Source organism: Curcuma longa, chromosome 2 (assembly GCF_044706935.1).
Source record: "Curcuma longa cultivar G26 ecotype Majalengka, Jawa Barat chromosome 2, ITB_CL_G26_1.1, whole genome shotgun sequence".
In the NCBI taxonomy this organism is placed as follows: Eukaryota; Viridiplantae; Streptophyta; class Magnoliopsida; order Zingiberales; family Zingiberaceae; genus Curcuma; species Curcuma longa.
The window spans coordinates 7,962,723-7,985,158 of record NC_133862.1 but is presented as its reverse complement, the minus strand read 5'-3'; the positions used below and the strand labels follow the sequence as shown (position 1 = coordinate 7,985,158).

At 39.8% G+C, this 22,436-nt stretch overlaps 5 protein-coding genes across 12 annotated transcripts; 3 read left to right on the top strand and 2 right to left on the bottom strand.

Moving 5' to 3' along the window:
- Positions 1 to 3,013: 3,013 nt before the first annotated feature.
- On the top strand, positions 3,014 to 5,549 carry LOC141822199 (GDSL esterase/lipase At2g42990-like). Its single transcript, XM_074709634.1, has 4 exons — positions 3,014 to 3,063; positions 3,790 to 4,188; positions 4,279 to 4,765; positions 5,126 to 5,549. The coding sequence occupies exons 2-4, from the start codon at positions 3,841 to 3,843 to the stop codon at positions 5,317 to 5,319; spliced, it is 1,029 nt and encodes a 342-aa protein (XP_074565735.1). The 5' UTR covers positions 3,014 to 3,063; positions 3,790 to 3,840; the 3' UTR covers positions 5,320 to 5,549.
- Positions 5,550 to 5,738: 189 nt separating this feature from the next.
- On the top strand, positions 5,739 to 8,134 carry LOC141816318 (uncharacterized). Of its 2 annotated transcripts, none has more exons than XM_074704129.1 (5): positions 5,739 to 5,811; positions 6,471 to 6,561; positions 7,382 to 7,482; positions 7,627 to 7,708; positions 7,866 to 8,134. In XM_074704129.1, exons 2-5 carry the CDS (start codon positions 6,483 to 6,485, stop codon positions 8,054 to 8,056), a joined length of 453 nt encoding a protein of 150 aa, XP_074560230.1. In that variant the 5' UTR covers positions 5,739 to 5,811; positions 6,471 to 6,482; the 3' UTR covers positions 8,057 to 8,134. The 2 variants fall into 2 exon arrangements, with proteins under 2 accessions (XP_074560230.1, XP_074560225.1); XM_074704124.1 differs by having other exon boundaries at positions 5,740 to 5,815.
- Positions 8,135 to 8,390: 256 nt separating this feature from the next.
- Positions 8,391 to 10,978, bottom strand: LOC141821731 (vesicle transport protein GOT1-like). Of its 3 annotated transcripts, none has more exons than XM_074709074.1 (7): positions 10,930 to 10,978; positions 9,555 to 9,628; positions 9,295 to 9,386; positions 9,121 to 9,201; positions 8,936 to 9,033; positions 8,687 to 8,768; positions 8,391 to 8,594 (listed from the first exon to the last, which is right to left on the bottom strand). In XM_074709074.1, exons 2-7 carry the CDS (start codon positions 9,583 to 9,585, stop codon positions 8,556 to 8,558), a joined length of 423 nt encoding a protein of 140 aa, XP_074565175.1. In that variant the 5' UTR covers positions 9,586 to 9,628; positions 10,930 to 10,978; the 3' UTR covers positions 8,391 to 8,555. The 3 variants fall into 3 exon arrangements, with proteins under 3 accessions (XP_074565175.1, XP_074565176.1, XP_074565177.1); XM_074709075.1 differs by having other exon boundaries at positions 9,555 to 9,613; XM_074709076.1 differs by lacking the exon at positions 10,930 to 10,978 and adding an exon at positions 10,551 to 10,695 and having other exon boundaries at positions 9,555 to 9,613.
- A 705-nt stretch (positions 10,979 to 11,683) lies between these two features.
- Positions 11,684 to 13,614, bottom strand: LOC141821824 (floral homeotic protein APETALA 2-like). Its single transcript, XM_074709192.1, has 7 exons — positions 12,691 to 13,614; positions 12,574 to 12,599; positions 12,445 to 12,475; positions 12,135 to 12,368; positions 12,012 to 12,056; positions 11,854 to 11,945; positions 11,684 to 11,763 (listed from the first exon to the last, which is right to left on the bottom strand). The coding sequence occupies exons 1-7, from the start codon at positions 13,041 to 13,043 to the stop codon at positions 11,699 to 11,701; spliced, it is 846 nt and encodes a 281-aa protein (XP_074565293.1). The 5' UTR covers positions 13,044 to 13,614; the 3' UTR covers positions 11,684 to 11,698.
- A 4,142-nt stretch (positions 13,615 to 17,756) lies between these two features.
- LOC141821313 (ACT domain-containing protein ACR2-like) lies at positions 17,757 to 21,868 on the top strand. 5 transcript variants are annotated; one of them, XM_074708724.1, is made up of 9 exons: positions 17,757 to 17,817; positions 18,579 to 18,878; positions 19,226 to 19,294; positions 19,379 to 19,424; positions 19,510 to 19,624; positions 20,140 to 20,207; positions 20,370 to 21,032; positions 21,108 to 21,212; positions 21,380 to 21,868. In XM_074708724.1, exons 3-9 carry the CDS (start codon positions 19,227 to 19,229, stop codon positions 21,725 to 21,727), a joined length of 1,413 nt encoding a protein of 470 aa, XP_074564825.1. In that variant the 5' UTR covers positions 17,757 to 17,817; positions 18,579 to 18,878; position 19,226; the 3' UTR covers positions 21,728 to 21,868. The 5 variants fall into 5 exon arrangements, with proteins under 5 accessions (XP_074564825.1, XP_074564823.1, XP_074564822.1 ...); XM_074708722.1 differs by having other exon boundaries at positions 19,010 to 19,294; XM_074708721.1 differs by having other exon boundaries at positions 18,579 to 19,294.
- Positions 21,869 to 22,436: the final 568 nt, after the last annotated feature.

Below are 22,436 nucleotides of genomic sequence, written 5' to 3'. Positions count from 1 at the left end.
GCATAATTTGCATGACTGAACTAGGGAAAAAATAGAGAAAGGTAAAAAGAATAACTAAGAGATTATGCATGAAATGAACTTGTTTATTAATTAACTTTAAGTGCAAAGAACTCTCCACACTAATGGCCTATGTATATATATTGTCTTCAATGGCTTGTTGCATGAGATAAAAGACAGATAAATATATCGAGTTTTAGGGCAAAATATCACATATATTACTATTGCTTCATATATAATTGAAAAACAAAAACAATCAGAAAATTCAAGTCATACCTAATTTGCTGGAAATCAAAATGAACTATACTTGCCTGTTTTGATCAAAGGTGCAGTATTCCTTCCTCTTCCTCTGTCATATTATATTAACCAACACAATGATCAAAGCTAATGATGTAGATTAACTTCGATAAATAATGATCTAATTATATCTGAAGCAATAAACACTAACTTCAGTTATCAAACAAATATGCAATCTTAATTAAAGAGATAAATGAATGAAGAGAAGATGTGCTCAAGTATAGTGATATTGGCGCGGCTCAATCTGAGAAGGGCTTACCATTGTTTGTAAGTCAATCATCGGATTGAACCTCACCAATATCGCTGCTTACATCTTCAGCCTACTCAATCAATATATATATATATATATATATATATAGATAGATAGATAGATAGATCTCTTTCTTCATTTCATGAAGAGTTTCTTCTAGGAGAAAGCTCTGAAAGGAGCAAACTGTCTGTGCTGTAAATTAAGATCGAAACAGGAGAATGGTGATATATATACAAAGAAGAAGATAAAAAAGAGAGTATAGCATGTACTGGAACTGGAGAAGTGCTACTTTCTAGGGTTTTATATAAGGCATAAATAAGCAGGCATGCAAATGGGAAGCAGAGAAGTTCATGTGAGGGGCAATATTAATAATTATAATCATGCAAGTTGAGGTACGAACCTACATGTTCAGAACTATCTGCCATTTCTTTACACAAAATATAGTTCGAATGAATAATTACTGCACAGTGGTTCATGCAAAACTTAATTGCGCATGCATGCATGCATGGCCACTGCAATATTCCCCACTTAGATAACACCAAACCTATACTTTTGCACTTGCACATCTTCCAATGGAAGAGAAGCAGAAGTAAGAGAGAAAGAATCTTCATGTCGTGACTTTAGAGAGCTTTGGGAGCATGATCCAGAATGTGTGTACCTAGAAACACAGTCATATTTATCATCCAACTTATTTAATTAGTTATTAATCAAATAATAATAAATTGCAATGCCATAGTGGTGGACAAAGAAACATCCATGTTTTGCTCTCACCAAACATCTCTTCAGGATTTCCTCATCTCATGCATGCACTTGTTGCTACTTAGCAGTTGTTTAGGATGATCCAAATGGAAGTATTAAGTTGTAGATTCACAGTGAAAGAACATACATACAAACTCACACATTCTTTTATATATATATATATATATGTTTTTTTTTTTTGTAGTTTAAAGATAATGGGGCTTTTTAGGTAGTCTATATGAACTTGTTGTGCATAGTGGGGAAGATGAGTGTGTTAGGGAAAAGGGGAGTCTCTTTAATTATATTGCTTTGCTTTGCTTTGCTTGGAGTCTCTTGATCTTGTGATGTTGAGGTTGGTGGTGGAGTGAAAAGGAGAGAAGGAATATATATAAAGGTGAAGAGATATCCCATGTTTCAATCATGCATGTCAACTTAGTCTCCTTCATTATTTTTGCTTGCTTTAGTTTGTCTCCTTGTGAAGACAAAGACAAGACACCTCCAATCTCCCTTGGGAGTTTCTATGTGTGCAAGTTTTGTAGATCTCCATGCACACACATGCTTTCTATTTAATTTAGAAATGAAGATAATAATATTATGTTCATATTTAGAGGTGGCCTTTTTTCTAAAGTTCAATAAATGAAAGTGAGTGTGTATAAATGATATCTATATTTATTTAATAGGCAAATTAGGGGGAAAGACTGTTTACTCTTAGGATTAATTATATAAAAAAATGAAGGTAATAATAATATGTGCATACTTTAAGGTATAAAGTATAAAACATCTATAGAACTCAATACAAAATTGTGTATAATTCAAAGGGTAAAGTATATTTCTTGAAGTTATTTTTTTATATAAAAAATAGAATGGTATACATTGTAAAATTATGGGGTTTTTTTGTAAATTGGGCCTCGTTTAAAAATTGGGCCTCTTATTAATTGGGCTTAATGTAAGTCAATGCCACTCCGGCCCATTGTCCTTGTCCTCCTTCGGCGCCGTCTCCTCCTCCGTCGCCGTCCTCCTCCAGCGTCGCAGCCCTCCTTCTTTGCGCTCGGATCCAATGGCGACGCGTAGCTTCGTCCTCTGGATGCACCTTCTTCCAACGAGTCCTTCCCCGTTCCCGAATTCAAGCACGCCCAGCGTTCCTTCCCGTCCGCCCTCTCGATCTACCATCTCCTGCAACTGTGCCGCCATCCTTTCTATGCTCGAGCATTTGCTTTTATGGTTTTGCTTATGCAGATCAATGAGAAAAGGCACAACTTCGTGCTGATGCAATTTGATCTATATCGGTATTTTCCATTCGCTTTCCATTATCTTTCTGTGTCGTATCGACGAAAAAACAGTTGTTTTGTATGCAAAATGTGGCATTTTCCCTCATTCTAGGTTCGATTTTGAGTGGTATAATTGTTTAACTAGTTGGGCATTCAGATTTTGTGAAAATTAGGAGCTTTCTAATGCTTGGTCTGTATGAACCTGCTAAAACAAGTTTTGATCTATATGTAATTGTTATTTCTCCTCAGTCATCCATGTTGAGCTTCAAAGTGAAGAACTACTCCTAAAATTCGTATTTTTAACTTTTTGAAGAATCAATTTCTGATCGACTCTCTAGTTTGCAAGCTTTCCTTTTGAAAATTTCTTGAACTTTTATCTTATGTATTGCTCATGTAATTACATTCTAATTTCATGTCGATCAACTTGTAGTCACTTGCTCATGTATGCTTGAAGCTCTGCTATGGATATGCATCAGCTACCCAGCCATCCTGTTTCCATTACATCCAATTTATGTAAGTGATACTTCAAAACTGCTGTTAAATTTATACACATACAATTTTTTATCTGCATCGACTCTAAATGAGTGAGATTATTGATGAACAAGTTTTTGCCATGCCTGTTATCAATGCTGTCTCATTACTGATGAGCTAATTGAGTTTAGCTGTTGCTTTTAGTGATCTATTGCAATTGTGGAATGGGTTTAATACAATGTAGATGAGCGTTTATGACAGTCGGTCTCTCAGTTTCTAATTTTTGTGAAACACAGAGAGATACAGGACGATAATAAATCATAAAAAGAACACATACTAATTAAGAACTGTTGGAACATCTTTTAATCTTGCTTTAGCTTGAAGACTCTATATCAACATCAATGTATCAGTGGTTAATGTTTAGTAGATTGAATCAATAAATTTTTAAATGGTTAATCTATTTTGTTGTTCGTGAATATTTTCAGAGTTATTGTTGTCTGTATATTGATGTTAACCCATTTACTTTGTTTGAATTCAATCCCAGCTCAAATACTACAAGAACACATAAAAATCTAGGCAAGCAAACAAAAGTTCACGTGCATACAGAATCCACTAGACAACAAATCTTATTGTTAAATTATAATATTGCATTACTTTTTAATTAAATTGACATGTTTAATTTAGATTTGTCTCTCTTTTTTTTTTTTTTTTACCATCTCAATAATTTCTATTGTTTCCATAAGAATGCAAGTTGTATATAAAGGACAGGTCTACCAGATTCCAAAAGCATTGGTCCAACAAAGAAGACGTACCGTGCCCATGGCTGTCAACCTCTTCGTCCTCTTCTTCCTCTTCGGCTGCGCCGCCGGCCGCATTCCGGCCGTCATCGTCTTCGGCGACTCCACCGTCGACCCCGGCAACAACGACTTCCTCCTCACACCACTCAAGGCCAACTTTCCCCCCTACGGCCGTGATTTCCCCGGAAACATCCCCACCGGACGCTTCTGCAACGGCCGCCTCTCCACCGACTTCATCTCCTCCTCCCTCGGCCTACCGCCCACTGTTCCCCCTTACCTCGACCCCTCCCTCCCCATCCAGCGCCTCGCCTCCGGCGTCTCCTTCGCCTCCGCCGGCACCGGCCTCGACCCCGCCACGTCTCAGCTCCTCGTAATATGATCCGCCGTTCCCTCGTTGCTTTTCTTTTTTTTTTTTCCCCTTCATAAAAATGAGATTTTTAATTGATCGATTCATTGGTAGTCGGTGATTCCGCTGATGGAGGAGGTGGAGCTGTTCAGGGAGTACAAGAGCCGGCTGGCGGCGCATTTTGGGGCGGCGGAGGCGGAGGCGATCGTGGGGGAGGCGCTGTACTTGGTCAGCATCGGGACCAACGACTACATTGTGAACTACTTCCCGATGGCGACCGAGCGGAGCAAGCAGTTCACGGTGTGGGAGTTCGGAGAGTTCCTGGCGGCGGGGGTGGCGGAGTTCGTGGCCGCGTTGCACGCGCTCGGGGCCCGCAAGATCGTCTTCGTGGGGCTGGCCCCCATCGGCTGCCTGCCCGTGGAGAGGCTCACCGGCGGCGGAGGGGGGTGCTCGGAAGAGCACAGCGCGGCGGCGCGGGGGTTCAACGACAGGCTGGAGGCGGCGGTGGCGAGGCTGGACGGGGAGCTTCCGGGGCTGAGGCTGAGGTTTGCGCCACTGTACGATTTTGTCGCTGACGTCATCCAAAACCCCAGATCATATGGTGAGTTTTCAGCTCAGATCCGACCGTTCAAATACACACACTCAATATTAAACAATTATCTATTTATTTTTCAAATTATTACAAAATAAAATTTAAATGTTAAAATACAAATTAATTTTAAATTTATTAAAATAATTCTTATTATATAATTTTTAAAAATAACATTTTTTATATAAGGGAGTTTCTTATAAAATATTATTCGCATGTATTTTCATGTTAGAGTTTTGACACAAAATTATGTATCAAATTGTGTTGGCACAAATGATGGATTCTTTAGTCGCAACTGTTCGATCGATCGGATTGAGCTACGGTTCGCGAAATCGGTGATCCCGAACTACATTGATAATGTTGTGATTGTAGGGTTTGAGAATGCTGTGCAAGGATGCTGTGGAACAGGCGAGTTGGAGGTGAGCTTCTTGTGCAACAAATGGACCCCTTACACTTGCCCTGATGCCAATCAGTATGCCTTCTTCGACTCGGTCCACCCCTCGGAGAAGTTGAACAGCTTGCTGTCCGACTACCTTCTCAACACGACACTCGCCGAGTTCATATGATCCTCAGCCGCAAAATCTATCAAATTTGTATACCGAACGAAAGATACGATTGCGTTCAATCTCGAGACTTAGCAAAAACTTTGTTTGACAAATAAAACTTACAACTTCCATTCCTCCTCTACACAAAATGATGAAGTTGGGTCACTAGAGCAAATTGTATCCTTTTCAACTTGCTCCCTTTAATTTGTAATTTTAGCAAATTGTATCCTTTTCGATTTTTGAATCGATCAACTTTGCATGAATTGGCCCTTTTACTCTCAACTAATTGCATCACTGATTTAATATAAGGTTAGGGTAAATATAATAATTTAAACTATAGGGGTAAAATGAAAAAGGTAAACAATTGTGAGCCGCCTATAAATAACTCGACTCGACGCCTCCTCCGTTTGCTCCGCGCCTCTACTCTTCTACGGCCGCAGGGGCGGAAGAAGCAGGGCGCTTGTGGAGGACAAGAAGAACCCTAGCTTTCGTTGTCGCAAGGACGCATCGGCGGTTGGTACGTCTTCTTGTTCTTCTTTTTTATTTTTCCCTAATCAGATGTTGATGGTTTTATTGAATTCTTCGTCTAATCTCTGACATCGATAGTTTGTGTATGCTTGAGACGAATCGGTCAGACCATTTTAGGTTATATGTCTGATTTGAGTTCTGGTCAGGTGAGATTTAACGGAGACTATGATCAAAGCCTAAGGATCCATGATCATATGGAGATTTATATCACATGGTATTATTACATGACCTAGGATGTCTTATTTTTATGAGTAATAGATTGGCGTCTGAATGGGTTTATATTAGATTGGCAAACAAATAATCTGTCTTCTTTCAACAGGTTCGTGCGGAATAGTAGGTTCTTAGCAAATCTTACGAGTTGAATTTTTTTTTCCCATCTTCCAGTTTAAGTTTCATGTTGGTATTTTGTGGCTCTTAGTCATCCTTCCCCTCGTGTACAAAATGTGGCCTAATTTTTCTGGATTGTCTCTGTGCAAGGTCAAAGCTGACTAAATACTTGCAATTTTTCATGAAGTGGTGAGAGTAGCTTGCAGTAAATCATATATGCTCTTTAGCAATGTTCATGTGAAAAGATGATATGCTTTCAGTATCAATGAGCGTTATGTTAATTACTTTTATATCAGCATGTAACTTAAAATTTGTAGGTCTTTAAATACATGGTGATGCAAACATTTATTACTGTACCAGCACCTACAGCACAATGGCCAGCTTTTCTTCCGCCCCAGAGATTATTAGGTAAAATTATGGCACTGCTGACAAGTACTGTTTTGATTTCTGAGCATATATATATATATATATATATATATATATATATATATATATATATATATATATATATATATGTTGCCAACTGAGACGTAGTGGTACTTGTTTGAATCAATTAGGTATCATGAGAGTTTGTTTATATGGAGATATTGGCGTGTTCTTAATCTCAGCCATTTTTGAATACCATATGGCTTTTGTAGTCATGTGAAATTGATCATCTTCATAGCCAATTGTCATTTCTCTAGAATGCTGCACTAGTACTTGCTCAAACTCAGAAGATGTAATGCCTAATTTTGGAGGACCCAAAATTCTCAACTAATCTAGGGAGGAATTTTGGTTTGCTTGAACTCGGAAAATGTGATGCTTTTGTTGGCATGGCTCTGTTTGATCTTTCTGTTTGCCATTTTCTCCAACTGTTTATGTGGACACTTTGGGAAGAAATTGTCAGTCCATGCCGTGCCAATCTGGTTTTTGTCTGTCTTCAATGGAACACCCTTCAATAGCACAAATACTTTGATTTCCCTTTATGCTTCAAAATACCATCAACTTAAGCTTTGTATGAGATTTTTATCAATTTTCTTCTTATATTTCAGTCTGATACTATTCTTCGAAAAGAATCATCAGGGTCATCCTCTCCTTGTTTGAAACAGCAATTTCTTGTGAAAAAAATAGTTTTGACATATGGGGAATCTGAAGTTTTATGCTAAATGTGCAATCCTATCATTAGCTTTAGAAGATGATATCTCAACTGTGTGAGAACTGATACTGTTGTTTTCTTATTCACATACAGAGAAAGGGAGGCTTCAACTCAGCCAGATTGGTCAAAGGCATTGTTGTCTTACATTTGCTAGGAAATTTTCTCCATCTGCAAGGCTGCATGTCGCTAATTCGGTAAGAGATGAACATAAGGCTCACGCTAGCACAAGCAGTTGCCCCTTCACATTCGATACTTCCTTTTTTTGAAAAGAAAAAGAAAATTTGATTCGTTACTTTTCTTCTGTTCTATTAATTGCATGCATGATCTAAATGCTTCAGCAAGCAACTTGTGCTGCAACTCAGACTCAAAAGCAAACTGCAAGAAGTCGATCATCGACCATCTCAACCACTCCCACAAAGGGTAGCTTTCCTAACTTCTACAATGTGTTTTAACGCCTCGATGTGGCACAAGCATTTGATCATTTAGTACTGCTTTCCATGATATCCTCCTACATATGGTCAATAGTTTACTTACACTCTCTTTTGGAAAGAGGCCACTGAGTCAATCTACATTTTAGATACCCAAAAACCTCGGAAGCTTTACGATGGGGGCCAGGGTTTCCCCCCATGGTTTGGCGGCGGCGGCAAGGGCGGCGGTGGCGGAAGTTCATCAGGTGGATTCTTTTTGTTTTCTCTGTTGATATTTTTTGATTACTTGAAGGAGCTAGAGGAGGATGACTCTTTTGACGACAGGGGAAGGATGTACTAATATATTTCAGATACATTCCATGCATCCATTTTTCTATCTCGTTAATTAATAAATATTTAAATTCATTGTTTGATTCCAGCTTAGCTAAAGGATGAAAAGCTTTTTTTTTTTCATTTGTAAACATGTTTTGTCCTTCATCCTTAGTCTTCTTTCATACAGGCTAATTGAATCCATTGCTTGATTGGGTTTGGCAAATTGGATGGGTTGAATGGTCTAATCAATTAGTGTAGATTGGTCGAGCCAATCGATCGTCGGATCGCACAAGCAGGCCAAGCAAGATGGCCTGATTCAAAGACAATAAATCAGAGCAACACTTGAACATAACTTTGAAAAAAAAAAAAGGGATACAAATAAACATGTAAATTAACATTTTAGGAACACATTTGGCACAATATATCAAATATATACATAGCAAATTTTTGGTTTAGAGACAAAAGTTACAAACAAGCAGCCATAATTTTCACTTGTATTAACTTGTGGAGCTGCTACTTGTGAGAGCTTACACAGGTACTCGCCTGCCTCTAAATCGTTCGAGCAACTGCAAGAAGCGAAAAATGAAACTTGTAAGCAAGTGAGAATCTGAAGGAGCAAACTAAGAAATCGAAATTTTTGCGATATGTATGTCATTACCGATGTTACAAATGGCTGTTGAAACAACCAACCAAAGATGGGAATCCTTTGCAAGAAGACTGCAAGGGTTGGCCAAAAGCCACTGAAGAGTAAACCAAAGAAGGAAAAAATATCAACGATCGATGAGATATTACTGATGAACAAATAGCAACCTGTGTTTCAGAGTATCTAGCCGGCACAAAAGGTTTACGAAGAAAACACGCATGGATGTATCGAATAGCCTGCGTATCGAAGGAAAGTGTCACTCACCTGAAGAGAACAATGAAGCCATATGACTCCAAGATCATGCCAAGAATAGGCCATCCAATTAGGACCAAAAAGAAGCCAACTCCAAATGATATGGTCCCCTATCAAACGAGAGATGAAATGAGTAAACGATACAATCAAACAGACAGCCCATCGAAACACGGCAAGCAAACTTGCAATGAGCAAACCTTGTAATTCTTAGGCTTTGTGAAGAACTGCATAGTGGACTTGAGACCGATGGTCAACATTAGACCTGATAGAAAGAGAATCTGGTAGATCATCAAAGCATGAAGCACACAGTTAGATGCACTTTAGAGAAAAAAAAACAACCTAGAATAACAAATGAATATTATAGAACTCACATTTCCCATTGCTAAGAGACCTTTGTCAAAGAAGAAAATGATTCCCAAGAATGAGAAGAATATTCCAAATCCAGTCAATCCCAGCCCAATCTCTGTCAAGGAAAACTGAGGTCAGTAGATTAAAAATGGTGAATCAAAACCTACTATATTGTGAACAGATCAGGGACACTAACACGTAACAATATGAACTATCTGTAAAACACTAGTAACAAAGTGGAATATTGATCCTAAATGCAGATTAAAAGGCAAGAAATCCATACTTTTTCGATCATTCATCTCGAAGGAAACCATCCTGCTTAGCTAGCCAACAAACAATAATCTGCGACAGAAAGAACTGATAGTCGGTTGTTAGAGTTATATCACTCAACAGGATGGCGACATAAAAAAGAAACAATGAATTTAGAGTGAGTATAAGATAAGTCAAGATAGTTAGGATGCACAAGTTACAGCTTTTCCGTATGTCATTATGGGCCTATGGCATGCGAGTTGATTGTGAAGTCTCAAACTAGAGACAAGTGCACCTGATAGTTTCTGCTTATCATAGCATTATAGTAAAACCATGCAAGCATGACATATATCAGATCAGTTTAACAACAAAATACTCCGGAATACACATGCTCCCTCAATAACATATTAGCAAGCCACTCTGAAATTTTGTAGATGTAGTTGAAGGCTTCATAATTCTTGCTACAAAATGTAAAATTCCATTTGCATATTGAGAGGAAGGAAAACATGGAGTGAGTATCATAGTTTTCTTAGTAATGCCATCCATAAGCATCAAAAGATGCACCTAGCCAAGCTTCTCGAAGACCTAATTGTTCCTTTGCATAGCACACCAATGGCAAATCACTGAGAAATTATGTATATGTAATATCTAAAACTTCATTTATTGCACTGAGCAAAAAGAAGAATATGAATTTAAGTATCAAAAGATGCATCTAAGTCAGGCTACGCTTACCAAGTGCCCATCAATGATAAAGAGAGAAAGAGATGCATCTAAGTCAGGCTAAGCTTACAAAGTGAGAATAAAGGCTCGAAGTTGAGGTAAAATTTCAATTTTGTAACTTGATTGAATGGTATATACTAATGTTAAGGCAAAGAATCCATTACTTTATCTCCTTCCTTTAGAAGGAAAAATAGGTTAAAATCAATTTACTATGTTCGATGGTATTAACAAGGCATAGAAGTAGCCATGCACTGCAAAGAATGGGGGGAAACAATTTCGCAACATGGCAGGCAATAAATTATACGAGTACCTTACTGCGCTAGACGACTCAGGAGCGCCTTCAATTTGGAGCACCAAACACAAGACAATCACAAGAATATAGCGGAAAGGATCTAGAAATTAAAAATCCAGCAGGAAAATGGAAGCCGATGCCGTAGCATAGACCAAAAGCAACACTGTATCCAAAGAACATATTTTTTTTTACTCAAAAAAATTTAAGGGAATCCACAAACAATAGTAATCAGGATTCTGAATTAGGGCTAATCACTCAAAAAAAAATTATTAAAAATAACAAAAAAGCGAATCAGGGACGCTAGGTTAAAACTACGGTGAGCTCTGGAGCGAGACTTGTAACGACAAATCGAATAGAAATCGATGAAGAAGCTGCAGAGATCAAGAAAGGAACGCACCGAAAGAACCGCAGCGGAGATCAAAGAGGAACGAGGACCAGGAACGCCCGAAGCAATCACGAAAGCGAGAAGGCAAACGTACGGTATTATTTAGAGGAAATTCCATTTTACCCCAACTTTTATCAAAATTATCATTCCACCCCTAGAGTTTTCAATTTCGTCCAACAGTTGCATAGAACACGTATCCAATTCCTTTTCTTGAATAATAACATGAACAGAAATTGTTGTTCATGATTTTTTTTGGATTTAGTTATTATTATGAACAAGAACAGAACATAAAAACACTGATTCATGAGCTTGACGCTCGATCAACATGAAGCTTTTCCAAGAAAACAAAGTCACAAAGGCATCTTCAGTCGTCGCCATGAAAGCTGGAAAGGAAATAGCTACAAGAAAGATACAAGCAAGCCATCCTGCTACTGCTGCTGGCACTAGTGGGAATCCTGATGATGCTGCAAAACCATGGTCGAGCGATGTGGCGGCAGGCGACGGTCATCGCCGTCGTTGTTGCTGCTGCTGCTGCTGGCCGTGAAGTCGTAGAGAAACCCTGCTCTTTCAGGTCTTGCAACTCCATCGCTGCTGCTTGAATACTGCATCAACGAGCCCATGGTGAATCTTGAAGTTTCTGTCTGTTTTGAAGTGAATCAGAAGTTTACCTGCTTCAGTTGGAACTGATGGTGAGGAAGAGCGATCATGGATGTGGCGAAGAATTGCAGACTGGATGTTCCTGCTGTTGTTCGCTTCAGGAACCTCGACCTCGAGTTTCTCATCAAATACCTGCCCTTGATCCCCCCAAACTCAAGTCGAGATCGTCTTCGAGCTGGCCATGGCTTGCTGTGAGATGTTCGTTCATGCAATTAGAACCTCTGGTTGAAGCGATAGGCAGATTTCAGTCTACCAACTTGAGTTGAAAGAAAAACTCACTTGATGCATTGAACTCCTCCTCGTAGATGCTCCGATCGAAGTTTGTAACTGCATCCTTTCCGTTGCATCTAATTGCAGCCTTGTCATAAGCTCTAAAAAGTTCAAATAAACATCTCACAAACCTCACTAACATGAAAAAAATCAAAATTTTGATGTACCTTGCAGCTTCAATTTCGGTGTCGAAGAGGCCTAGATACACATATCTGAGATATGATCGATCAACGATGAACATGAAAGAATAGAAGCATTCAATCTACGGAAATCAAAGAGCAGATGCATACTTTTTACCCAGAAACTGGCCCATTCTTGCTTCCCATTTGCCGCATTTGTGCAAGGTCACTCCTCTGTACTTGGAGCTTCCTCTAGGATAGCTCGTGCTCTCACGACGAAGAACATGAATGAACTCCTCCTTTGTGAGATTGCTCACTTGGCCTAGGTCGCCCTTGTAATCATCCAGATCGAAGTTGATATCTGCATCTGGCCCCCGGAATTTGATCGCAGCTCGGTCGTAGGCCCTGCATTGAGATTGAGATCCATCTAGATGAAGAATCAAACAATGAAGCATGAAGAAGAGGAGTATGTAGAGCGAACCTTGCTGCAGCATGTGCTGTGTCAAATCCACCTATATAGACAAATTACAATGTCAACGAGCTTGAAACATTCGAAGTGTTTTGATTCTTAGAGTTTTGATTCCAAATCAAGAATCGAGATGAAACATACCCAGATAAACTTGTTTTCCGCAATCCCTGCAAATCAGTGGATGGAAACAGATTGACATGAAAAGTACCATCTTTGATTAGGGTTGTGGTCGTGATGGAAAAAGAGGAAGAAGCTAACCAGATATGGGACTCCCATCGGCCGGTCCTCCTGTAGAAGGTGACGCCCCTGAACTGTGAGCTTCTCGACCGCGGCCCCCTCCGGCTCTTCTTCGTGATTTGCGGCTCCTCCAACAGCCTTCCGGCCGCCGCCGTCGGCTCCGGCGACGACCTACCTCCTTCGGGAAAGAATTGGTGGGTTACGGGGGCGGGACTCTCCTCCCGGGGGCCGGAGATGGAGAACCCAAAGATCCTCATGGCGCCGGGACCAGGCTCCCCCTCTTCCGAAGCCTCGGCGACGGAACCCGAGGAGACGGAACCCTCGTTCTCCGCCTCGGCGGAGCCGGCCTCGTTGAGATTCCACTCCCCAACCATCGGTCGGACCTTCGTCGATTTACCTCGCTAAAAAATGGCACTTTTTCTGATCAAACCTCTTCCCAAATCCAATCTGTATCCCCTTTCTCCTTCCCAAATCAAAACACACGACAAGACGAAAAAGAATCGCACTTTTTGCAGCTCCAAACTGCTCTCGAACTCTAATCTTTATTCCCTTTCTCTTCCTATTGCCTCATTATACTCTTTCCTTTCGAAATCGAAACAAAGGACAGCGCGAAAAGCCGAGTTCGATCCCCAAAGCCAGCAGCTTTACCACCTTTTTGCCATCTAAGGATCGACACCATCCCAGAAAAAGAAATTTTAAACGAGACTATAATTCAGCATCTTCAATCACAAAAGTCAGTTTGAAATCGGCGATTTGCCTCCACAAAATTGCACCTTTTCTTTCTCCTCCCTCCTAGCAATTCAACTTGTCTTCCCTTTCTCCCTTAAACCTTGACGCCGCAAAGGTAGAAGCTTTGCCGACTGATACGCATCCTGTTCTTCCATCCTGCTCCACCAGGGTCTCCTGTGGATGGCGGAAAATGGAAGGAAGAAGGGGAGTGATTGCCACATCCCTGTTTAGCCATCCCACATTAACTAGATCGAAAAGCAGGATGCAAGCGTTCCTAATCAGTAAACACGCAGGAAAGCGACTGGTTACCTTCCTAATCCGGATCCTAATGCTCTGTCAACTCTGCTTTCTCACCTCACTCTGGCGTTTTCTATACTTCGATCACTGATGGGAGTTGAATTAATTCACTAATTGGCAGTGTGGGAAGTTTGAGTTGGATTCTGCATGATCCACTGTGTCTATCACAGATTCACAGAGTGAAGAAATTTCAGTAAGATTTCCACAAATGGCTAAATATATAAAATTAGTATTTTTCTTATCTTCCTCAACCAACTGCTCCTATTTCATTACAATTACTTCATGAAAATCTCATTGAATATACTACTCATTGAATCCAAATCTCATTGAAAGATTAATCTAAAGAAAAATAGATAACTGTTTAGTCCCTTTCCATCTAAATTTTATTTTCTTAGACTTTGCTCCTCTGTTTAATGTAAATCTGGGAGCAAAAGCTTCCTCTTTAAACAAGTCAATTGTTCATCATTATTGGTTCCAGTCGTCGCACTCTGTTGCATCAGAGGAAGAGACGATCAAATCAATGAATTATTCAGTGGATTAATTTGGGAACAGTTTGTTTTTTTTTTCAAAAAAAGAAGAACGAAGAAGAAAACTGAGTTGTCTAAAACATCCCTCCGTTCTCCAGTCCGTCATGTGCCTGGTCCTGCCAGTTCCTTGTCTTCTCCGTCCTCCCATTAATTCATCTGATACTTGTTTTGCAGTGGATTAAATTCTTCCACACTGGTCTGAGAATGAGTTGACTGATCTGGGAAGGTAGCTTGCACGAGTGGACTCCATTCCATGCTCCTCTGCTCTGCTCTCCTCTGCACAATGATTTCACCACCCGTGTGTGTGACTGCTTTCACCTCTGCCATCCCTGCTCTTCCCTACTTTGTATCACAACTCACCTGACAAGCTTGTAAGCACCCTGCAACACTGTTCTCTGCCAACCCCCAAGATCATCTTTAATAACGTGCCATTACGATCAGTAACACAGGAATCATACAAATCTACTTCTGACTACTTTTGGCCACTTCTTTTGCAGGTACTTGGCACACTATATCTGCCCTAAAGGGGTTACTTCAAACAAACTGTTTCAGGATGAGAACAAGGATGAGAAAGCTGAGTGACATGAAATGAAAAAGCCTGGCTTCAATATCACACCACGAAATCACACCACGAAGCATTCTTCCATCATGAGGTTCACACCGTGCTACAGTGACTTCGCAACCAAACAAGCAAAGCAAAAGCTGCAGCAAGCAGCCTGTGCCTGTCCATATCATATCACACACACACGCACACTAGTTGTCAAGATTTAGCTATCTAATCACTGAAAAAAAATCTTGAATTTGTTGTTCTTGGAGTGAAGAAGTCCTGACCTTCGTATTGTTGAATCTTGATGGAGTTAGAGCTTCTTCGGTGACTTCTCTGTGTGATTTCCCACAGCTTTATTGAACTGCATGCGACTGAGACATGCGCCATGACTGCCGTTCAAGAAAGCTGTGGAAAACTACACAGAGAGCCATTTCACCACCTGCAAAGATTCAGCTCTGCTCCAAGAAATGGGGAAGGACGAAAAAGAAGGAAAGAAAGAAAGAAAGAAAGAAAGGAGAGCCAAAGGCTTCACTGAGACAGAGCTGAGGCCGAGAGGTGGGTACTTATAGAAGTGAATCAGAGAGAGAGAGAGAGAGATCGAGGCAGATCCCAAGAAGAATAGAGGGTTCAGAAATTGATGCACTTGCCAGTAATTACAATGCATTTACACAGCAGGGCCGAAGGTGAAAGCCAAATTGGCTTCGAGGGGTCCCTTGTTTTGTAGGCATGTGGTGGTTTGCTGACAGATCTTGGCCCATCTGCACATCTGTTTCAGCAAAAATTGACCTCTTGGCCAGTAAAAAAGAAAAGAAAAGTATGAACTCTGAGAAGCAAATGGGGAGGATCCTCGCTCTGAAGTAAGTAAGAGCATCACAATCTCCCTCCTCCAGTTCAGGCAGTCAGAAACAACAACGCGAAGCTGCAAAGCATGGAGGAGCTCGAAGCTCGATCGCATTTACTTAGATTTCCCAAGAACAGCGTCGCCAGACAAGAAGGGGGGATGAATGAATAGGAAACCACAAAAATAATTGTGCAGGACAAGACACAATGTTCTCTTTCACAGGACGAGAGGGTACGTCCCCAATCTGGCTGGCAATGCATGGAGGAGCATGGCCATGGTGGAAAACAAAGTTCGGAGGTAGAAAATGTTTTACAAAAAGCCTCCTCAGGTGTATATGATTAATACTTGCTGAAACAGACTCCTATGATCAAAAATTACAGATTGAGAAGTTTCTCTGCAGATCGATTCGATGCTCTGTTTAAGGCTGTCATGATAAGGATTAGGCTGTCATTTTGAATCTTGTCACCTCTCCAACTAACACACTTTGTTGTTTAAGCATCTATCTACCATGTGTAAACAAAAGTGCTGTTGAGAGAAAGGACAAAGGCAGCTACAAGAGATGGCAAAAGGTGTATGAATTGGCTTGGCGAGTATTTGCCAACCACATGGCAGCGTCGTTGCGGGACTTGCCACTATATATATATTTAGATTATAATATCATTTACTATACACGCTAATTTTAAAAATATTTTATTGACTATTTTATATAAATTTAGCTTGAGAAGCTTTTTCTTTCTTTAATAATTGTTATATCGTTATGGAACGGTATGATCTGGTCCAAAAAGTTAAGGTTCGGTCCAAGAAAATAACGCATCAGATAGAAGACTGACTTGGCCTCACGTCCTGATTTGGTAGTCTCGACTCAGTATCCAGATTAGATCGGGGTCTAGAACCCTACTATGTTTTTTGCTCAGGTCTAAACTCAACGTCCGACCTCTAAAAGAGTGTTTCCTACTCAGGTCTGGACTCAATGTCCGACCTCTAAAAGAGCCCAACTTCTATTCGGCATCCTACTTCGACCCGACAGATTAGGTCAGGGCCTAGTACTCGACTCGCCCTCTAGTTTGGGTCTAGACCCAACACTTGCTTGGCACCAGACTCCGAGCTCTGACTCCTTACTTCTCCTTCAAGTCTACTCAAGGTTTTGTTGGGCCTTATGCCATCTCGGCCTCCGCCATCGACCTCGACTTGGTTTTGCTCCCTCGGCCCCAATCGACGACCATGCTTCATTCTCTCAGTGTCAAACTTAACACTCAACTTGCTCTGCTCTGATCATTTCTCCTAGTCAACTAAGCAGGTTGCAGTCATAAGGACACAAACAATCATGTGGTAGAGTGATTCACCTACTCTTCCATTAATGCTGCATGATGGTGCAGTATAATGAATGATACAACTTTTCACTATTGCAGCAGTGATAAGACATCCTTCTTATTTAGATGAGACATCTCTTCTAACAAAATCCTCGTTGATAGAATATTCTCCTCAATTACAATATGATATATATCTCTCGTAAGTCCATATAACTCCCGCTCCTTTCAGATACAAGTATGTGTGATCATCGTATGCACTCAATTAACATCCTCTACTTGTTTGTGTTCTCCTTCTTTCTCCAGATCAGTGATTAACTTGAGCGTCAGAACGGTTGAGCTAGGGCACTCCTGACCTCCGTCCTCACTCTCTTCTTCCTCTTGTAGTAGCTCGGAGTTCAATGGGATCATAGAGCTTGCCATCTTCCTCTCTTTATACCCCGTAGCAGTCAACCTAGTTAGTTTTCGGTGACTCCGAAAGGCGATTTTAATAGGAACAATAATAAAGTGATAAATTACTCTTATTAATTAGTCATCATTAAAATGAGAATATCACAAAAAAAAATAGCCATTTAAATTTATGAAAATAGAATTCACAAAAAAGGGTTTTAATGAAATTATCATCGATGAATTAGTTACCCAAAAAGGACCGTGACGATTGAGATTGGTGGCTGGGATGGGGCGACGCGCTGCGTTCCCCGGCTAACGGATTGGGTCAGCGGTTCTTGGAACGAAGGGTGACCTCGCGACAGCCGCACACGTGTGCGGACAGGAAGCTTTGAGATACTCGCCAGCCGTCGATTTGTAGCCGCATCCCTGTTTTGCTGGCCCTTGTTCTTCCTGGAGGACCAGGAATCCCTGCCGCCCTCGTCCCGGAGCACCTTTTCCCACCTATTCAAGGTGCTTTACTGCAAGATTTCTTTTTTTTTTTCATTGATTTGTCTTTTGATCTTTTGGATTTGTGCTGTGGCAACGGAAATGAGTGATCTTAGACTTTGTTAGAGGTGGGTTAGTTTACGGTTCTAATTTGCAACTGGAGTAATTGTGGTTCGGGCATTTTGGATTAATGAATCTGGAACGCAAAGCTGTAAGTTTTACTGGTTATGGTGGTTTAAGAGGAGAAGCCATGATCGCTGGATTCCTTTTTTTTTTTGTCCTTTTGGATTGATTTTATATGATTAGGAGCGAGTAGTTGCTAAAGTGATCGACTTTTATGTTTTTTGTTCGGGATAGAAATTATTTAGGAAGACTCGGAAGAGGCAATTTCCTGATATTTTGAGTTAAAACGAGAGATGTTTGTGCCTATGAATTCTGTCTTAGCAATCAGGATATTAGAATGATTGAGGAAGACTAGGATGAGGCAAGATTCTGACATTTCTGTGCGTTTGGATTTTGCCTAAACAATCAGGATCACAAGCTGAAGTTTTTGCTGCTTATTGTTATCAAAGAGGTAATGGGTTTGATGTCTTGATGCCTCTGTGTCATTGAGATCGTCATTTATTTTACTTAAATTTTCTCAATCTCTGTAGAGTTTCATTTTCACCAAGTACGATTTCCCAGCAAAGAATTGGAGTTTTGTAGGAGTCATCATGTGATGGTAGTTTATAGGCATGTTGGTGCTTGATTGCATTCGACTAAATACTTGGGTGTTTATGTAGCAGATTGAGGTCATGGTCATCTTGGTCAAGAGGAGAGAGAGATTGCTGCAGAGGTGGTAATGTTTAAAAACATGACAACGTGCAGAATGGAAATGTGTTGTGGAATTCAAGGGAAGCAGATTGGTGGATTCAATTTCCATGTCAGATTGTACAACTAATTTGGATCTTAAACTGTGGTTCAAGGACTATATATGGTTTCATCATTGAAGGAAAAGGAAATAGAAAAGACACTTTTCACCACCTTTCACTGTCACATCTCAAGCACACCTGCAAATGTTCGATCATTTCATTTCACTTCATTGTGTATGCTTTTCTAGCAACAAATTTGTTATTTGTGAATTCTTAACTTCTTGGTCAGTCGACCTCTTTTTTAATTTTTGAATGGAAATTTACTTAATTTTATACTAGCTTTTGTTTCCTTGACAAACTATCAGATTCGCTTCACTTTGTGGCAGTCAATTTTCCTATTCTAATTGTAAGCAGTGACAAAGGATATTAAAATCTGCAATATATGCAAATAACATGAACTTCAAATAAGGTTTTGTAGGGTTGCAGATACACCTGGAAGAAAATATAAATTGATGTTCCTTGTTGCCCTTTCTTAATTCCCTTTGGTTGAATTTCTTTGAGGAGTTATTTGTCAACAACAGGATGGCAGTTTGTTTGCCTTATTTTGACCCTGAATATGAGAATCTGAATGAGGAGATATATGGACCAAGGTCAGTTTCTTATTGGCCATGTACCACATAAATTTAATATTTGTCAAGATTCTTTACTTGATGACTTAAATACCAGTATTACAGGGTGTCTGTGGACAATGAATCTTGTGAAAAATGCACAGTGGTGAAGGTATGCTAATCCATGAATCTCAGAACTTTGTGCCTTCTTGATTAAACTAGGACATTTTATAATTTACTTCGTTTTGTTTATTTAGGTTGATAGTATCAACATACAGGGATTGTTACTTAAAGCGGTGCAAGTTATAACAGACATGGATCTCTTTATCACCAAGAGCTATATATCTTCTGATGCAGGATGGCTTATGGATGGTATTTATCTATGCCAATTGTCATATGGTTAAGTTTCATGATTGCATGATGACAGTACACATCTGTTGAGACTAAAGTAGGGAACTCGTCCTAATTTGTAATGGTTTGAGCTCAAGTGAGAACCGTTTTTGGTTGGAAGTCTTATGTGACTAGTAATTTTATGTGACCTCCATCTTTTTGAAACAATGGCAGCCTATTATTTAACTGCAAACTCCTTCAAGGAAGGCATGTTACTTTCAACTGAATCTACTGGATTACAATTGCTTCCTAGATGCATTTGCATAACCGATTCAGCTAATGGGTTGCTATTTGTTTCTAAGAAAGCACACAAATCTCATTAGTGCCTTTTCTCTTTGAAAACCCAGATTGAACTTCTCTTAGTAACTTATATCAGATAATTCCTCCTTTTGGGAGGGATTATAAGTTATAACATGCATTTAAATTTGCTTCTGAAATATTTAAGCTAGGTGCAGGATTTCAGCAATTATGCCATGATTTCTTTTTCTTCGTTGCAGTCTTCCATGTCAAAGATCTGTTGGGAAACAAAGTAAATGATAGAAAGATTCTCAGAAGCATACAACAGGTACACTGTCTCTGTGTAAGATAATTATTCCTTTGGTTCATCAATTTCATCTGAGTTGTTGTGAGTAGTTCGAAGGTTCGATTTTGGCATCAAGCAGATTACTTTATAATAGATTATAACTTGTAATGTCTACATGTGCTGAAAATTTGTGTCGTTTTGCAGGCCATTGGTCAAAAGCAAGAGAATAACAAGCAAGGAGAAACCAAGAAGCTTGATACTTACACCAGTGGTAGTGAGGTTTCCATTGACTGTACAGCCATAGAGATGATTGGCACCAATCGACCAGGACTGTTCTCTGAGATCTCAGCTGCCCTCGCCGAGCAGAGATGCCATGTTGTTGAAGCTCATGCGTGGAGCAACAATGACTGCCTTGCATGTGTAGCCTACATCTCTGATGAATTCACTTCGACAAGCATAGACGACCCAAGTAGGCTATCCACTATCGAAGACCGTCTCTCCAACATTCTAGGGGACTCAATTGATGGCCATGATAGTACAAGTGTTAGAACATGTTCTCTTGGATGTGATAACTCAATGGGTCATGCTGAGCGCAGGTTGCACCAACTCATGTTTCAAAAACGAGACTTCGAATGCCCTCGCAATCCCTTGAACCTGTCCTCATTGTCTGTGAACATGGACGATTATCAAAAAAGAAGAAAAGCATTCGTTTCGATCGATCGATGTAAAGAAAAAGGATACACTGTTGTGAATGTTGAGTGCTTGGATAGGCCAAAGCTCATGTTTGATACTGTCTGCACACTAACAGATATGCAGTATGTTGTTTTCCATGCCAGCATTTCTTCTTGTGGGAACTATGCTCGTCAGGTATGTTCAGTTGCATATACAAATTGTTTAATGTCAACTCCTGAGGCTTTACTCTTTCCTGATTTGGAATCGCAGGAATATTTTATTAGGAACAAGGATGGAAGCTCATTGATCAGTGAACTCGAGGTTCAACGAGTTGCTAAATGCTTGGAGGCTGCCATTGAGCGCCGAGTTTGTCAAGTAAGCTAGCCCTCTAAATACATAAACTTCATTCAGCAGTTTCTATGGTGTTCATATCATCAACCTTTTACCCCCGTTATCTGATCTAGCATATTGAAATATTTGATTTAGATCATTTTTGATGATAGATACAAGTAGTGATTTGTTCCTTGATCCATTTGCTTCAGGGGATTCGCATAGAGATCGACTTGCAAAACAATGTGGGAGTTCTTCCTTATCTCACCCGATGCCTCCGCGAGCACAGCTTAACCGTGACCCACGCAGACATTGCTGCGGACATTGCCACTCATGGAGGGAAGACCAAGAGTGTGCTCTACATCGAGGACATCTCCGGGAAGAAAGTTGACATGGGGGTCATGGAGCTGATGCAGAAGGAGATGGAGCCATTGGCGTTTCAGGTGAAGAACGATACACTGCCACAAACATGTACCTCAACTGATGGCGATCGGTCGTCGATCATTAGTTTGATTAAGTCCAGTCTGGAGAGGATTTCTCAAAGCTTCATCTCAATTTAGTGTGGAGATCATGCTGCAAAAGTGATACTTTGCACTCCAATGCTAGCTGCTCCTTGTAAATGCTTTGCAGATATGTATATATATGTGAATGTCCTGTAAATAGATTGCAAGGGATAAGATGAACATGTTTTTCATTTTAAAATATGCCTTTTGATACCCTTTTTTGCTCACTTAGTTGTGATTTTGAGATAAAATTGCTGCTATGTGATTTGAGATCATGAGTTTGAATCGCGAACACAATCTCTTGCGAAATAGAAAATAAGATCGCGTATAATAAATCTAATATGATTCCATTTTTTTTAGAATTTTGTATTGATGGAAATTTTATGCATCGGACTGTCATTTTTATTGTTAAGTTGTGATTTTATGATTAGACCAGGCTTGATGCATTATGTCATGTTTGATAATTTTAAAAATAAATAAATTTTTTAAAAAAAGTCTTTCAAAAAATATTCCTTTCTCTTTTTTTTTTATAAAAAAATTATTATATGTGACATCTTTTTCCATACAAATATATAACAAATGATTTGGTAGTTACGATTAAAAATTATTAAGATGAAATTTTTTTTAAGAGAATTAGATTTGAACCTTATTCTAATATAATAATTTTATCATACTAATTCAACTACATCATATCTATCCATAAAGAGGTAATGAGGTCCCGGGGTAATGGTGCCGCAGTGGGACATCTAGGTTGTCACTTAGGCAT